The sequence below is a fragment of the Babylonia areolata genome, chromosome 1 (genome assembly GCF_041734735.1).
Source record: "Babylonia areolata isolate BAREFJ2019XMU chromosome 1, ASM4173473v1, whole genome shotgun sequence".
NCBI classification, from domain to species: domain Eukaryota; kingdom Metazoa; phylum Mollusca; class Gastropoda; order Neogastropoda; family Buccinidae; genus Babylonia; species Babylonia areolata.
The window spans coordinates 43,494,730-43,512,229 of record NC_134876.1 but is presented as its reverse complement, the minus strand read 5'-3'; the positions used below and the strand labels follow the sequence as shown (position 1 = coordinate 43,512,229).

The 17,500-nt window shown below is 44.0% G+C and overlaps 2 protein-coding genes across 2 annotated transcripts in view; one reads left to right on the top strand and one right to left on the bottom strand.

The window, feature by feature from the left end:
* Nucleotides 1-2,178: 2,178 nt before the first annotated feature.
* Nucleotides 2,179-10,786, top strand: LOC143292263 (short-chain dehydrogenase/reductase family 9C member 7-like). Its single transcript, XM_076602452.1, has 5 exons — nt 2,179-2,334; nt 3,964-4,176; nt 7,876-8,058; nt 9,088-9,220; nt 10,210-10,786. Exons 1-5 carry the CDS (start codon nt 2,217-2,219, stop codon nt 10,550-10,552), a joined length of 990 nt encoding a protein of 329 aa, XP_076458567.1. The 5' UTR covers nt 2,179-2,216; the 3' UTR covers nt 10,553-10,786.
* Nucleotides 10,787-11,772: 986 nt separating this feature from the next.
* The window catches only part of LOC143292251 (77 kDa echinoderm microtubule-associated protein-like), a 53,391-nt gene continuing 47,663 nt past the window's right edge, over nt 11,773-17,500 (bottom strand). Inside the window, exons 26-28 of the mRNA XM_076602442.1 lie at nt 16,034-16,126; nt 14,617-14,750; nt 11,773-13,767 (exon numbers count right to left, since the gene is read on the bottom strand). Coding sequence (XP_076458557.1) covers nt 13,645-13,767; nt 14,617-14,750; nt 16,034-16,126 — 350 coding nt within the window. The 3' untranslated portion in view covers nt 11,773-13,644. The remainder of the gene's footprint in view (nt 13,768-14,616; nt 14,751-16,033; nt 16,127-17,500) is intronic.

The window sequence follows — 17,500 nt, the reverse complement described above, 5'->3', positions numbered from 1 at the left end:
ACACACACACACACACACACACACACACACCATAGCAATATCTCTGAAATACCTGTAACCAAAACCGCTTTCCCATTCGATGAAAGCACCCGGCGCCTCAGCACCCAGTTAAGAACCACACACACCGCGAACACGGCCGCAGATACTGAGGCCAACGTGAACACCAACATACTTGTTTCTTCTGAAAACGGATCCCAACTTCACGGCTTCTTCGTCGTCTTTTGTCTTCCTTTGACTTAACGCCTTCACCGCCAGTCAATTTAGAGTACAAAAATTCCCCTGTGGTATAAACAGTGGCTAAGAATAGCTGGGGATTCCCTGTGCGATGTATAGAAAATATGGCCTTTCCTTCCACCGAACAGGAAGAACAGTAGGTTCATGGATAACAGACCAATGAATGGTCACCTTTCAGTGACATGAGTCCTGTGCATAAATGCCAGTTTGGCGGTGAAAGGGTTAATACACTCTACTTTTATCACTCCTGAAGCCTACTTGGAACAGAGGCTATACTGATCCACAGGCATTTGACAGTGTGATAAAAAATTTTAAAAAAGTAGAAGAAGAAAGGAAGAAAAGAAACACTGCCTTTGGCTTGAGTCAGAGGGCAAACGCACGTACGCTTTGCTTTTATTAGTTAATATCTATAGCTTGCTCGATAAGAAAGATTTTATCGGTTTGTTGTTTTTGTTTTGTGTGTGTGTGTGTGTGTGTGTGTGTTTAATCGAGCGACTTTTCGTTTGTGGGTTCATCACATTCTGCATACAGATACGTGTTTTCCTTCTTCTTCTTCATTGTTATTACCATTAGCATCAGTAGTAGCAGTAGTAGTAGTAGTAGTAGTATTGATTATTGTCGTCGTCATTATCATCACCATTCCTATAGTTTTTGTGGTGATTTCGATAATGTGGTCAGTACTGGGGTGGTGGTGGAGGAACTGGTCATGACTCCTGTGTGGCGTGTGAATGATAATACATTTGTTGGATCGTGTGAGGGAACGGAGAGTGCGTGCACGTGCATGGTAACACGCGCGTCGGTGTGTTTTGTGTGTGTGTGTGTGTACGATTTCACGTGTGTGTGTGTGTGCGTGTGTGTGCGGTCTCATGTGTGTGTGTGTGTGTGTACGGTCTCACGTGCGTGTGTTCGTGTGTGTGTGTGTGTGTGTGTGTGCAAAATCAACACACACGTGAGGTCACTCACACGCACACACACACACACACACACACGAACACACGCACGTGAGACCGTACACACACACACACACACATGAGACCGCACACACACACACACACACACACACGTGAAATCGTACACACACACACACACACACACACACACACACACACAAAACACACCGACGCGCGTGTTACCATGCACGTGCACGCACTCTCCATTCCCTCACACGATCCAACAAATGTACTATCATTCACACGCCACACAGGAGTCATGACGAGTTCCTCCACCACCACCCCAGTATTGACCACATTATCTTAATCACCACAAAAACTATAGGAATGGTGATGATAATGACGACAACAATAATCAATACTACTACTGCTACTGCTACTACTGATGCTAATGGTAATAACAATGAAGAAGAAGAAGAAGGAAAACACGTATCTGTATGCAGAATGTGATGAACCCACAAACGAAAGGTCGCTCGATAAAACACACACACACACACACACACACACACACAAAACAAAAACAACAAACCGATAAAATCTTTCTTATCGAGCAAGCTATAGATATTAACTAATAAAAGCAAAGCGTACGTGCGTTTGCCCTCTGACTCAAGCCAAAGGCAGTGTTTCTTTTCTTCCTTCCTTCTTCTTCTTTTTTTTTGTTTGTTATCACACTGTCAAATGCCTGTGGATCAGTATAGCGTCTGTTCTAAGTAGGCTTCAGGAGTGATAAAAGTAGAGTGTATTAACCCTTTCACCGCCAAACTGGCATTTATGCACAGGACTCACGTCACTGAAAGGTGACCATTCATTGGTCTGTTATCCATGAACCTACTGTTCTTCCTGTTCGGTGGAAGGAAAGGCCATATTTTCTATACATCGCACAGGGAATCCCCAGCTATTCTTAGCCACTGTTTATACCACAGGGGAATTTTTGTACTCTAAATTGACTGGCGGTGAAGGCGTTAAGTCCAAGGAAGACAAAAGACGACGAAGAAGCCGTGAAGTTGGGGTCCGTCTTCAGAAGGAACAAGTATGTTGGTGTTCACGTTGGCCTCAGTATCTGCGGCCGTGTTCGCGGTGTGTGTGGTTCTTAACTGGGTGCTGAGGCGCCGGGTGCTTTCATCGAATGGGAAAGCGGTTTTGGTTACAGGTATTTCAGAGATATTGCTATGGTGTGTGTGTGTGTGTGTGTGTGTGTGTGTGTGTGTGTGTGTGTGTGTGTGTGTGTGTGTGCCGCTCGAACAACAACAACATCCGTTTCATACAAACGTCGGAAGACGGATAACTTTCTGCTCTTCTGTATAATGTTTCAAATACTGTCGACTCAAATCACACACACACACACGTACGCGCGCGCGCGCACATACACACACACACACTCTCTCTCTCTCGAAACAGGCTTCTTTCTCAGCGTTATTTGGTCCAGTAACGCCACCCTTAAAATCATTGATTGTACCTTTCTGTTATCACCACCATCGTCATCCTCATCGTAACAATCACTACCATCGTAGTCATCGTAACAATCACGAAACAGTCACTACCGTCGTAATGATTGCAACATTCGCCGTGAACACAATCATCGTAACCATCATTGATCATCATCGTAACTATATAACCATCGTTGTTGTCGTCACCGTAACCATCACCGTCATCGTGATCATCATCATCATTGCATTGCATTACGTTTTGTCAAAAACTTCTCTGTGTTTGAAATTCGGGCTGCTTTTCCCGGAGATAACGCGTCGCCGCAGTGCATGGGATATCCCCCCGCCCCTTTCTCCCCCTGTCCAGAAGTGTATTTGTATTACTCTCAAAGTGAATTATCTTATATCTAAAAAAATATAAGAAAAAAAGATTTAAAAAAAAAAAAAAATGAGGCTAGGGACAACCATTTGCTCGCCGTGCGTTCTCTTACGTAAGCTAAACGCATGCTGCAAACGGGATCTCGTTTTCAGTAATCCGAATCACTAGCACCCAGATCTGGTTCAAGGTGTAGTGGAAGGGGGTGGGGATTAAAAAAATAATAATAATATCCCGTCCTGCCTGTGCAAGACTCGAACCCGAGGACACTCGCTTCCTAGTCTAGTTGACAACCACAAGGCCACCCGGCCACCCCAGTAGTAGTAAGGCTCAGTTTAACGACCTGTTCATTGGCTGACGCCCTCGATTAATTATGGTCGATTTGTTCACGGCTGTAGTCTTCAGGAGTTGCCACATGTGTGACTGTTGTTGTAAAGCTGTGCTTTCATATATGTGAAACTGCATGTTTGTTGCATATCAGTTACGCATGTGTGTGTGTGTGTGTGTGTGTGTGTGTGTGTGTGTGTGTGTGTGTGTGATTGTGTGTCTGCATGTTTTAGATTTATTTGCTTATTTATCATCATTGCTGTCTTATTTATTTATCTTATTTTATTTATTTATTTATTTATTTGTATACTTATTTTTTGTACGCTTAGAGTTGACTTCATCAAGATTTTGCGCCTTATAAATATTATTATTATTAGTAGTATTTTTATGAATTTATCTATTATTTCATATTTATTTATTTATTTATTCATTTATTGATTTTTTTTGTTATTTTACTTTATTCTATTTTATTTTATTTATTTATTTTTAAAAATTATTTTTATCTTCTCAAGACCTGACTAAGCGCGTTGGGTTACGCTGCTGGTCAGGCATCTGCTTGGCAGATGTTGTGTAGCGTATATGGATTTCACCGAACGCAGTGACGCCTCCTTGAGCTACTGATACTGATTCTGGCGCCAACAAACGTTGACAGGATGTGACAGGGGCTTCGGGCACATGGTGGCGGGCCGACTTTCCGCCCTGGGATTCCGTGTCTTCGCCGGGTGCCTGGACGCTGAGGGAGAGGGCGCCCAGAAGCTGCGTCGTCTGACGTCACCCAACATTTGCGTCATCCCGCTTGACGTCACCGACGAGCGGCAGGTCGCTGACGCGCGTGACGTTGTTGAGGCTCAGGTGGAAGGGCAGGGTGAGACTGACGTGGTGTGGGGGCAGGGTGGGGAAGAGGGTGTGGGGCGGATTGGGGGGGAGGGAAGGGAGGGGGGGAATACGAGTTATGAATTTTTTGTTGTTGTTGTTTTATTTTATCAAAGTATGAGAAATATTTGTGGGTGAGGGCAGAATGGAATTCGCAAACATTTATAATGCTTTGTCTCTCTGCCTCTCATTGTCTCCCTCTCTTTCACTCTCTCCCTGTTCTAATCACTTTCTCCTTGCCCCACCCCCCACATCCGCACACCCACCCTCCCTCTCACTCTCTCCGTCCGAAAACCCTTCTTTTTCCCCTCTGTCATCCCCTCTCTCCCTCCCTCTTCTCTCGCTCCTTTTGCCATTCTCTCTCTTTCATTCTGTCTCATCTGTCTCTCCCTCCCTCCTCTCTCTCACCCTCTTTCTCCCTCCACTTCCCCTCTCTTTCTCTCTGACGGTTGACGGAACGTGAAGCGAAAGAACAGACCGATTTTAAGAGAGACATTTTTTTTCTTCCATTTCCATGTCAAAGTGATAGTTAATGGACTTCCAGTGACCACAGAGAAATCCCTTTTCACTCTGCTGACAATTAACTTGCGCCTCAAATCAGTCGACATCCACTTGTCAACAAATATGACGAATCATGTATTTGAAGGTGACAGAACCATATTCGTGGAGTGGAGTTAATATTTCCGAAGAAAATCCACGACCTTCGCACATGTATCGTGAGACTCAGCAGAAGAGAGAGCCAAGTCACAAAAAACAGGCTGGTCTTGGGTGTAGTTAACAGTGGCTTTTCAACGTTTCTTCTCCAGCTGACGTGGAACAACCCACCAGTTTTTGCGGACAGTCATATTACCCCCCTCCCGTCCCCATACACACACACACACACACACAAATGCGCGCGCGCGCGCGCACACACACACACACACACACACACACACACACACACAAAACAAGAACAAAAACATACAGGTCACGCATCTTACACCCAGACCTACCTGATAAGTATGAGGTCGATCCTCGTTCAAGCTGACTGCAACACAACGCGCAAGACACGGATGACGAACAGTTGACAGAAAGGTCGCTGTGTCACACGACGGCTTAGAATTGTGAAACACTGCATGGCTCCTTGTCAGATTGGCCAGTTCGAAGACGGCTGGAAAAGTTTTCTGGAAACAGCCACCACAGAAACCGTGATTAACTCACTAGTCCTCTCTTCTCCTCTACACAGACCCCTCGGATGTCCAGTGGGTGTCTGAATGACCCAACATTTAGCTTCCGTCGTCAGAATTGTGGTATTCTTTGTCAACATTCACCTCTTCAGTATAAGAGCCTTCCGCTTGCAATATTTTGATGATGGTAATTGGGCTGAAACGCTGTTAACGTCGTCTCTTTCGCCGTTCGTATGGAAAGAGTTAAAACAAAGTCGTTCTTCTCTGTCGTTCAAATCTGTTGTGTGTGAATCCGATAACATTGTTGCATTTTGGACGCTGACGGCGAAAACATTTGGATTCAAGGATAGCCTAACTGGAACAGCGAAGGAAAACAACGTTTATTAATTTAGTGTTTTTTCTTGCTGCAGAGGTACAAATCTGGACTGTGTCCACATTTCTTCCCATCCACTCCTCTGCGTGACTGGCGGAGTGAACGTCCATGCCTTGTAATGAACAACTCATTCCGTCCTGAGGGAAAAGACTGGATATTGCCACAAATCACTCATGTGAATCCATCGTGCTGGAGTGTGCTTTCATTTCATCCAATCATGATAAAAAAAAAGAAGCCACGCAGCTTGAAGAATGTGTCACACACACACACACACACACACACACAGAGTGATCCCAGCACGTGCAAAACGTGTTTTGCGAGCTTTACGTGGTCTGAGCCAGCCCTGTCAGGGGTGACCATGTTTGTGATTGAGAGTTGACACTTTTGGAAACACATGTCGGTGTCAGTGTTGTTACGTGTTCCATGATGTGCTGCGGTTGTTTCCATGTCAGTGTGGGCTTGGAAGTCCGCGAGCTGAATGGAAAAGCGCATTAGGAATAAACTGGAGTTCGAGTTCTCTCTTTGTGACTGTCTCTGTCTCTGTCACAGAGCTAACCCCCCCTCACAAGAGGGGTAGTTCTGCAACATTTCAGATCGACTCCTTAATCTTGGGCATGTCTCATAGGTACTCCCGGGATGGTTTTTAAAATTTTATAAAAAAAAAAAAATATTGATTTTATTACAGACAGGGAGTTGATCTGTATTAACTCAATAACCCCTATGCAAAAATCTAAGCAAAAAACACAAAGTTGTGTTTTGTTGTTTGTTTCAACTATGTCAACTTTCTAAATTTTATTAGGCTCTGTGTGGGTGGAGGTTCGTTTTATCATGAAAGGAGTTGTGTTGTTTTTTTTATACTCCTATTCCCAGGGTGGAAGTAGATGTGTTGCATGCACAAAAATACTTCCGGGTGTACTTCTATGGAGGGAGTCATTCCATAATGTTATACACCTCTCTCTGTCTGTCTGTCAGTCTGTCTTTCTCTCTGTGTACATGTCTATGGCATATTAATTTACCCACACCCATCCATCTCTCTCTCACTCTCTGTCCGTGCTTTCTACCCCCTTTACTCTCCCCTCTCCTCTCGTTTCCTCCCAATCCAACAATATTCGTATATTCTGGTGTGTGTGTGTGTGTGTGTGTGTGTGTGTGTGTGTTAAAATGTTTCTTCCTGAATATTCTATTACAACCATTATTGCGCTTTTATTTAGTAATGGATAGTGTAGACCATGTTCAGGGCGGGGTCTGGATGCAAAAACGCACACCAGTAATTTATCTTGTATGTATGATAGTCCGTCGTGTTCGACTATGACCATCATAACAGCAGAGGAGGTAACTGCTGTCCCGACAATATGGGCGAGAATTTGATTACAATGGAGAGTGTCTTGCCCAAGTTAATCCTCTCTCTCTCGGCCAAGAGGGTTTTAGGACAGTCGGCGTTGGGATCAATCCCAAAGGCCACCTCATACAAACGGTTGCAGCACAAAAAGGCAGTGCAATTTTACCTCCTTGTTTGAGAGTCATAGGCCTTCACAAAAGAATAAGCTGTAAATGATTTCCTATTACAATAGAGAAACCATTGATAACACAGCTGTCACTTTGCTGTTGGCCCAGCTGTAAACTTGTGTCAATCTGTGATTTAAGCTGAATGTTGGGCAAGTATTTATCTACTACTCTCGGAAATAAAGAATTTTGTCGTGTTTCGTTCTGTCTTGTCTTCTCTCTCTTTATCTCCTCATGGCGTGAGTGATTATTTAATGATTTATATGTGTTTTTTTCCCCAGTAAATGTTTGTATTGATATGATGCGTGTCGATGTTATAAGCGTGAATATTTATTATATGATTAATATGTACTTTGTTTTCTGTGTACTGTCCAAACCTTAGAGACGAACGACTGAAAAAAAAGGCATATTACCCCCCCTGTCACATGTACAAAGTGCCAAAGTGTCGCAATCTCTTATTAGTTTATGTTGTTTCGATTGTGTTGTTTTTTCCCCCCGTTTCTGCTCCATTTTATCTGTTTTGCACCATTTTGTTCTGATTAGTACCTACTAGGTCACTAGAGCTTTATAGCTAGTGACATTAAACATTTCTCTTCTCCCTCACCCCCGTCCTCTCTCTCTCTCTCTCTCTCTCTCTCTCTCTCTCCAGGACTGTGGGCAGTGGTGAACAATTCTGGTGTAGCCACTTTCGCGGAGGCCGAGTGGTGCTCCATGGCACAGTACAGGGCAGTGATGAACATCAACTGGCTGGGTACCGTCACAGTCACCAAGACTTTCCTCCCCTTGGTCAGGGCCGCCAGGGGGCGTGTGGTCAACGTGGCCAGCCTGGCAGGTTGCGTCAGTGTGTGTGTGTGTGTGTGTGTGTTGTGGTGTGTGCAGGCGGGAGGAGGGGGGGGGGGGGGGGGGGTTGGCGAAGGGTGGAGGTTTATGGAAAGGGAAGAAGACCACACACTATGCTTTTAAAAAACAAGTAATTGAAATTTATTTCGTATCATGATATTTTAAGCACACGGTAGAAAACACCTCTTTCATTATCATCATAAACAACATCATCATGGTTTTCATTTTCTTTTATTTTCCTTCAAACTGCATGATGTTTCTTAAAAAGGGTTTTGTCCCCCCCCCCGCCCCTCCCCCGCCCCCTCTTCCCCCCCCCCCTGTCCCTTTCACTGCCATTCCTCTTAACCCTCCACCCCACCCCACTTTATCACGCACGTCACATCGTTTCTATATTCTTTGATGGATAAATATGGTCACAGAAGTGTTCAGATGTCTTTATATATTTTATGATTTTGATGTGGTATGTTACAGGTCATATAAATGATTGTTAAACCAAACCAAACCCTTCAGTGTTTGATATGTGTGACATGTAAAGTAGAATAAGCATCAATATACTTTCTTTTTGGTTTGTGTTGCGGTGGTGCTCAGTATTATAGTCCTATGGACATTATTGTATCGTATTGTATTGTATTGTATCGTATCGTATCGTATTGTATTGTATTACTGTTTGCCACAGCATATTTGACTGTGTGAAATTCGGGATGCTTTCACTGGGAGAATACATAGCCGTAGTGCAGCGCCACCACTTATTTATATTTCTTTTTTTTTCTGTGTGCAAGTGCATTTGTTCCACAAAACTTTTTTTTTTTGCCGTGGGTTCTTTTACGTGCGCAAAATGCAAGTGAATGCTGCACACGTGACCTCGGTTTATCATCTCATCTGAATGATTGGCATCTAGACCATTCATGAGATTTCAACAACAACAAAAATCACTCTTTTGCAATATAACTGGTCGTTTTCTCGAATATTCTATTTTCATATTTTGTTTTTCTGTCTTATCTATTTATTTATTTATTTATAGGTCGAGTGGCACTGCCAGGTTTCACGAGCTACTCATCCAGCAAATTTGCTGTCGTTGGCTTTTCGGACAGTCTCCGACGAGAGATGTTCAAGTTTGGGGTCAAGGTCATTACTATCGAACCTTCTCTCTACAGGTAAGAGACAATATCGATTGTGTCGTTGTCTGTCTGTCTCTTTATCTATCGGTATGACTCTGTGTCGTTTATCTGGGTATCGGAACGTAAAAAAACAAAATCAAGAATACTTGGAAGACAGACAGTTATGGTGATGAAACACTCACAGTCATTTGGGTAAGTATCAGTATCAGTATCAGTATCAGTAGCTCAAGGACGAGTCACTGCTTTCGGTCAAATTCATATACGCTACACCACATCTGCCAAGCAGATGCCTGACCAGCAGCGTAACCCAACGCGCTTAGTCAGGCCTTGAGAAAAACAAAACAAAACAAACAAACAAACAAAAAAACACAATAAAATAAAATAAGATAAATGATATAAAAAAAGAAGAAGAAAAGAAAAAGATCAATACATAAAAATACTACTACTAATAATAATAATATTTAAAAGGCGCAAAATCTTGATTAAGTCAACTCTAGGCGCGCGCGTGCGCAAACACACACACACACACACATTACCCTGCACCCCCCCTCCTCCTCCACACACTCATTTGGGTAAGAGGGAGGGAAAGGGTGGGATGGGGAGACGAAGAGGCGGTGAAGAGCGTGGGGCTTGGGGGGGGGGAGGTGCGGGGGGCATGGGGGTGGGGGTGGGCATAGATCTGAAGCATTTTCCATCTAACTGCCCGATTTAGACATGAAAAAATACTTTGTATATTATGGAATTAACCCGCCTCCGCCCCCCACCAAATGTATTCAAGTTACTTCATTTCAATTAAAAGAAGTGCTCTAGAATTAATATAAATATATAAAACTGTCAGATTTGATTTCTGTTTAAAGGGGAAGAAACCTGTCAACTACTGTTTATTTATGACACTATCATTTTCCAAGTGTGTGTGTGTGTGTGTGTGTGTGTGTGTGTGAGACCTTACCTTGTTTGTTTATTTAATTATCAGTTTATCTATTCATTCATTCATTCATTCATCGGTTCCTTATTTGCTCCGACAGAACGGCTCTCTCTGACGTCGACACCCTGACTCGCCAGAACCATCAGATGTGGGCAGAAACGTCACAGGAAGTACGTCATCACTACGGTGACGTCTACCTACGGGTCTTCCTGGCCAATCTGGCCCGGATGTTGCGTCACTGCAGTCCCAGGGTGCACGAGGTGGTGGATGACGTCACGCACGCTGTGACGTCAGTGCACCCTTATTCTCGTTACGTGCCAGGGCTGTTGGCCAATCAGCTGCCCACGGACTTCTTCAGCGCAACGCCCAACCGTTTCCAGGACTGGGTCTTGGACTGGATCTTCAGGGTGCCAGCCAGTCCTGCTGCCATGGCTTTGGACTAGTCGGTCGACTTGGTTACACTGAGAAAGGCGGGGCGAGAATGGCATGAAGGAAGGACGTAATGCAGACAGATGTAAATAGGAATGTTCCTTGGAGTTTTATTTACCTTCATTTCCTCCTTCCCTTTACTAATCATTTACTATTTTTTTGTGTGTGTGTCTTTTTATTTTCTCTCCTATTATTATTATTATTGTTGTTGTTGTTCTATTATCAAATTTGTTGTTGTTGTTGTTGTTGTTGTTGTTTATAAAGTTATCATGCGGAACGATCAAATCGAAAGCACTCTACTTTTCGGTTCATACCATCACTCTTTATTTGTGTGCATGATATGTGTAAACGGTGAACGTATGTAATGTTTCAATGCCCCCATGGGGCGCACGAAATAAACTTCTTGCCATGCCTTACCTTGCACTCTGGAATTTCCTTCTTTCATGAATCGTTCAACAATGAGAACAGAAAAAAAGAAAGAGAAAGAAAGTAAAAAAAAACAAAACAAAAAAAACCCACATGTGTGTGTGTGTGTGTGTGTGTGTGTGTGTGTGTGTGTGTGTGTGTGTGTGTGTGACAGAGAGCGAGCGAGAGAGAGTTCACATGGAGATCAGTGTCACAACTGTTCAGTGATGTGTAGTTTGATATATTATGCATTTCATAAACAGTTATTATTATTATTATTGTTGTTACTATCATCATCATTTTTATTATCATTATCAACAATATCATTATTTTATGCAGTCTGATCATCACGCAACAAACAATGACAGAAACAAAATTATACGCATTTACTTGTATGCATATAACACGTGGGTATAAATTCGAACAATCGCGTGTACTGGGCACATGTGTCAACTTCTGTACACACACACACACACACACACACACACACACACACACACACACACACCACACTCCCCTGCTTACTCATAATTCTCAACGTGGTTTATTAGATCATAAAGAATGTACAACAAATCACTAGTACTGATTCGCTTCAACTTGTATGGCACTTACTCTGTTTCACGACACAAAAACCAAATATTAGACACATCTATCTGATCTCCCCCCCCACCCCACCCCACCCTACCCCCAACACACGTCAGATACCACAATATAACTAGAATAATCATCAGGCTCTTAACTCACTCAGTACGGCCAGTCCTCTCTTCTCCTCTACACAGACCCCTCGGATGTCCAGTGGGTGTCTGAATGACCCAACCTTTAGCTTCCGTCGTCAGAATTGTGGTATTCTTTGTCAACATTCACGTCTTCAGTCTTAGAGCCTTCCGCTTGCAATATTTTGATGATGGTAATTGGGGTGAAACGCTGTTAACGTCGTCTCTTTCGCCGTTCGTATGGAGAGAGCTAACGTTAACATTGTGGACAAGAAATCATGTGCAAAAAATACCAAAAGCACTGGACATTTCAAACGCACCAGTTACTTGATTACGTGGTTCAGTAACATGGATCTAACAAAATCTTCAGTCAGGGAAACCGATATTCAGGAAACCAGTCACATGCTACACGTCCCTCTCTGCGAACAAAGAAGTTATGAAAAAATGGCTAATATTTTTCAATTTTAATATGAAGAAACGTAATCATTAGCACTACAAACGTGGAACACTACTGTGCTCTACCAGCAGCTGACACATACACGTGCGCGCGCGCGCGAGCATACGCATGCACACAAGCACGCAAACACAAGCATGAACACACACTGGAGTGGGATAGAGGTGAATTTTTCTATAGAATGACCATTCTGTTTTCTGGCTTTCCTTGCAAAGTTCGCACAACAGGTTAACCGATTAAGGACATTCTGTATCTATAGACTTATCACTGACTTTCGTAAAATACAACTGTCTTTCATTATTCATGCTACACATGCGAACATAAATGTGCTAATATATTCATTGTGCACATATGCTGAGAGAGCTTATAAATACGCCAACAGATTCCCAATACATATGGGTATGTGAGTAGTCCAGTAGACCACTGAAACATCCAAGATTAGGTATTAGACACTGAAAAGCTAAAGTATTATTCGTCAATGTTTATGTTACCAGAATGCACAATTACTCATAAACTAAACTTACGTGTTAATTTAATTAAAATATAGGTGCCGAAATGTTAATTCCACAGTTACACACACACACACACACACACACACACACACACACACACGTTTCTTCTCTCTTCATCCTTTATCCCCATCCTCCTCCTTCTCGCCTCTTGTCTTCCACATTCTTCGTCGCTTTTGTATTTGTATTTCTTTTTATCACAACAGATTTCTCTGTGTGAAATTCGGGCTGCTCTCCCCAGGGAGAGCGTGTCGCTCCACAACAGCGCCACCCATTTTTTTGTATTTTTTCCTGCGTTCAGTTTTATTTATTTTTCCAATCGAAGTGGATTTTTCTACAGAATTTTGCCAGGAACAACCCTTTTGTTGCCGTGGGTTCTTTTACGTGCGCAAAGTGCATGCTGCACACGGGACCTCGGTTTATCGTCTCATCCGAATGACTAGCGTCCAGACCACCACTGAAGGTCTAGTGGAGGGGGAGAAAATATCTGCTGCTGAGCCGTGATTCGAACCAGCGCGCTCAGGTTCTCTCGCTTCCTAGGTGGACGCGTTACCTCTAGGCCATCACTCCCCCCCCCCCCCCCCCCCCCATCTTTCTGCATGCATTTGCTGTTGCTGTTTTTGCTGTTGGTACTATTGCTGCTGAATGTGCACTGTTGTAACCAGCTGAGCTTGTATCGACAGCTCCTAATAAATGTTGTATTGTCTTCGTGTCGCTGTTCAAGCTGCTACTTCTTGGGTTGTTGTTTTTCTGTCGCTGCTAATACCGCTTTTCGTTCCCCTGTGCTGCTATTACTGCTGCTGCCGCTCCTGCTGTTGCTGCTGAAAAATGATGACAACAATCATGATGACGGCTCTCAAAAGGAGGCACAGGGCTCTTTCCCTGGAAAAGGCAGGCAACCCTTCTTGTCCCTTGAAAGGCTGGGCCCCTCACAAGAGGGACCACTGTAGATACTTGTCTTAAGAGACCACTGCAGACAGTTCTCCAAGGAGAACCCTTGTTGTCCCTTGAAGAGCTAGGCACCCTCACACGAGGGCCCACTGCAGCAGCGCCGAGTCGTGGCCCCCCACCGTCAGGATGCTGCGGCCCGAGGGGGTGAACCTCAGTCTGCGGACCGTCTGGTGGGCCTGGTAGGTGTGGCTGTACACCTGGACATCCACACACCACACACACACACACCGCGGTCAGTGCACGGAGTTTGGGAGGATGGAGTGAGTTAGTGAGAGACAACGAGACACACACACACACACACACACACACACACACACACACACACACACACACACACACACACACACACACACACACACACACACACACACACACACACACACACACACACACACACACAGCACACGCAAAAGCACACAAACGCAATCATGAAAATCCACACGAATGTAAATATTTTTATAATCATGCCTAACTCTGTGTAGTAGTAGTCTTTAGTTTAACGTCTTCCACTTTAAGTGATATTAGACGGGGGTGGGGGGTGGGGGGTGGAGGGCGGGGCGTGGCAGTGGGAACGGTATTGGGCAGAGGGTGAAGAATGGTGTGTGTGTATGTGTGTGTGTGTGTGCGCATGTGTGTGTGTGGTGGGGAAAGATACAAAGAAAATTGGAAAAATAGAACATTAAAAGGGGAGACATAGGCACAATATAGAAGGAAACGCTAACATCAAACAACTGTAACAACTATAACAAATGTCCAACTGGACTATGCAGCAAACCTTCTGCAACACCAGATAACATCTTGAAATTGTCAAAAATACATTCAAAAGAATTTTCCGAGAAGTTTGGTAAAAAAACCTAACTCTGTGTGTGTGTGTGTGTGTGTGTGTGTGTGTGTGTGTGTGTGTGTGTGTGTGTGTGTGTGTGTGTGTGTGTGTGTGTGTGTGTGAGTGTGTGTGTGTGTGTGCGCGCGCGCTCCGGTATGTGCAGTGTTTCTCTCTGTGTCTGTCTCTGTCTCTCTCTCTCTCTCTCGCTCTCCCTCTCTCTCACCAAGTCTTTGACACAAGGGTAGCGGTAGAGACTGAGGAGGCCCATGCTGTTGCCCATGGCCACCAGACTGTTCCCTGGATTGACGTCCACTGTCTTCACCTGGGCCTTCTCTGCCTGCTTTGAGCCCCACACACCTGCAGGCAATGTACAGTGTGATATGCCAGACATACAGACAGACTCCCCTTGCACACACTGTCTGGCTGTCAAAACAGTGAGAGAGGGGATGGGACTGGAATGATTAGTGTAGCATGTTACACAGACAGGCACCACCACCACCACACAGTGTGTGGCTGCCCAAACGAAGTGGAAGAGGGAGTGGGGCTAAATTAAACAGTCCAATGTTACCGGCAGACAAACAGACAGCACCCGCACCCTCTGAACACCGAGGTTGGCTGTCTTAACGAAGCGGGCGAAGCGGTGGGTGTGGGTGGGCCACACAACGTATAACCCCCCTCCCTCCCTCCCTCTACTTCCCTCCCTACCTCTCTCTCCTCTCCCACTTCCCGCCCCCCCCCCGCCCCCCCGCCCCCCACCCAACCCCCCAAACACACACACGGAAAAGGACAACGAACCACCTTGAAAATTCAGTCACTTACATTTCATCACTGTCACAAAATACAGTTTCCCTTTTTTCCCCCCAATTTGCATTGCTTGCGCAATGTATTTAGCAAGATCTTTCACCGCACTTTCACTTCTACAAGATAGAATATTCACTGCACGAATTTCATCAGGAATTTGGCAGAAAGGTTCTAAAATAATACAGTTACGACGGATATCCCTATATGCTGAGCAGTGGAACAGAATATGAAGTTCGTTCTCGCTTTCGATTTCAAACGATGGACAAATAGCATCTAATTGTGTTTTGAGCACACACACACACACACACACACACACACACACACACACACACACACACACACACACACACACACACACACACACACACACACACACACAGAAAGAAAGACAGACAGACATAGGAGACAGAGACAGACTGACAGAAAACAGAAGATGAAGAAGAAGAAGATGAAGAGGTGGAAGAAGAGGAGGAGGAGGAGCAGAAGAAGAAGAAGGAGGAAGAAGAGGAGGAGGAGGAAGAATAGGGGCAGAGGAAGAGGAGGAGGACAAGAAGAAGAACATGATGAACAACGAGAACAACAGGGAGAAGAAAAAAAAAAGACGAAAGCAAAGAAGAAGAAGAAGAACAACAACAACAGTTTCAGTTTCAGTTTCAGTAGCTCAAGGAGGCGTCACTGCGTTCGGACAAAACCATATACGCTACACCACATCTGCCAAGCCAAGCAGATGCCCGACCAGCAGCGTAACCCAACGCGTAACAACAACAACAAGAGCAAGACAGAAGAAAGCAGTCCCTAACAAGAAAAGCGTCATCATCATGGTGACGGAGTGTGCTCGCCTGTCAACAGGTGGTCCAGAATGCACGTGCTGCTGGCCCAGGGCATAGTGCTTAGGTCACTGCCGTCCACCTCGCTGTTGCTGTGCACGTCCCCTATGGGCCACACCGTACATGGGGGTAAATAAATAGATAGGCAGATCTCAAATCAAATCAGATTATGGTGCTAAGAGCCTCGCCGACCACAAAGGCCATCATCTCAAGGCTATCGCCACTTTTGCATCTAATTCCAAGTCAAGGGTAAAAAAAAAAAAAAAGTTATAATAAAAAGTAGTCACCGTTTCAAGCTTTTGACTAAACGTTTATAAACCTTCCAGAGTTTAAAACCTTCAAATCTGATTTAAAATGTTCACTTCTTTCACAAAGCGTACACGGAGGCACATCACGAAACAAAGTCTTCAAAGAATCCGCCGTGTAATGTCTGTGTCTAACGTCATGCAGATCCCAGCAAAATACACATAGATAGATAGATAGACAGATAGATACATAGATAGAAAGATGTACAGAGAGATAATAAATACACGAATGATTGAATACATAAATACTTTTCTTAAGCGAATCATTGAATAAATTAATGAACAGATAAATACAAAAATAAAGAAACAAGCAAATAAATCAATAATAAATGAACAAAGAAACAAATAATGAATAAAAGAATGAAAACAACAACAACAACAACAACAACAACAACAAAAATACCCCCAACGAATGACTGAAAACGTCACTTTATAAAACAAAACAAGACAACCGGTTAAATGAAACAGATAAAATAAATAAACTAAATCGATAAATAAATACATTTACCATCCCCATCCCCATACAGACGCTAACGGACACACACACACACGCGCGCGCGCGCACGCAAACACACACACACACACACACACACACACACACACACACACACACACACACAAATTTCATTTTATATTTCATGATCTCAAATTTGTTTTTCAAGATATTACATTGATTCGTTTAGTGTCCACAATCAGCAACATGATGTCAACAGACCAACAATAAATTAACCAAACAGCCAAGGTACTAAGTATACAACTTTTCAAATCCAGGACAAATGTCGACATATGTGACAATGGCTTACTCACAGAACAGTGACTGAACTCACAGGAGGCAAGGGCTTACAAAGGTTTACATACATGATAATGGTTTGATTACAGGACAACGGTTTACGAACAGGACATGGGTTTACGCAAGGACAAGGGTCTACATACAGGACAAGGGTTTTTAGGGCTTACATATAAGACAATGGCTTGAAAGAGTTTACAAGTCAAGGGTTAACAGGGCAAAGATGAACGCACAAGGGTTTACACAGGACAAGAATTTGCCTGCAGGACAAGGTTCACCCACAGGACAAGGGTTCACTCACTGGACAAACGTTCACTCACAGGACAAGGGTTTACGTACAGGACATGGTTTACTCACAGGACAAGGGTTTACGTACAGGACATGGTT

Coding starts and splice junctions, on each gene's coding strand:
- LOC143292263 (XM_076602452.1), top strand. CDS start 2,217: ATGTTGGTGTTCACGTTGGCCTCAGTATCTGCGGCCGTGTTCGCGGTG. Junction 2,335..3,963: donor GAAAGCGGTTTTGGTTACAG/GTATTTCAGAGA, acceptor AAACGTTGACAG/GATGTGACAGGGGCTTCGGG. Junction 9,221..10,209: donor ATCGAACCTTCTCTCTACAG/GTAAGAGACAAT, acceptor TTGCTCCGACAG/AACGGCTCTCTCTGACGTCG.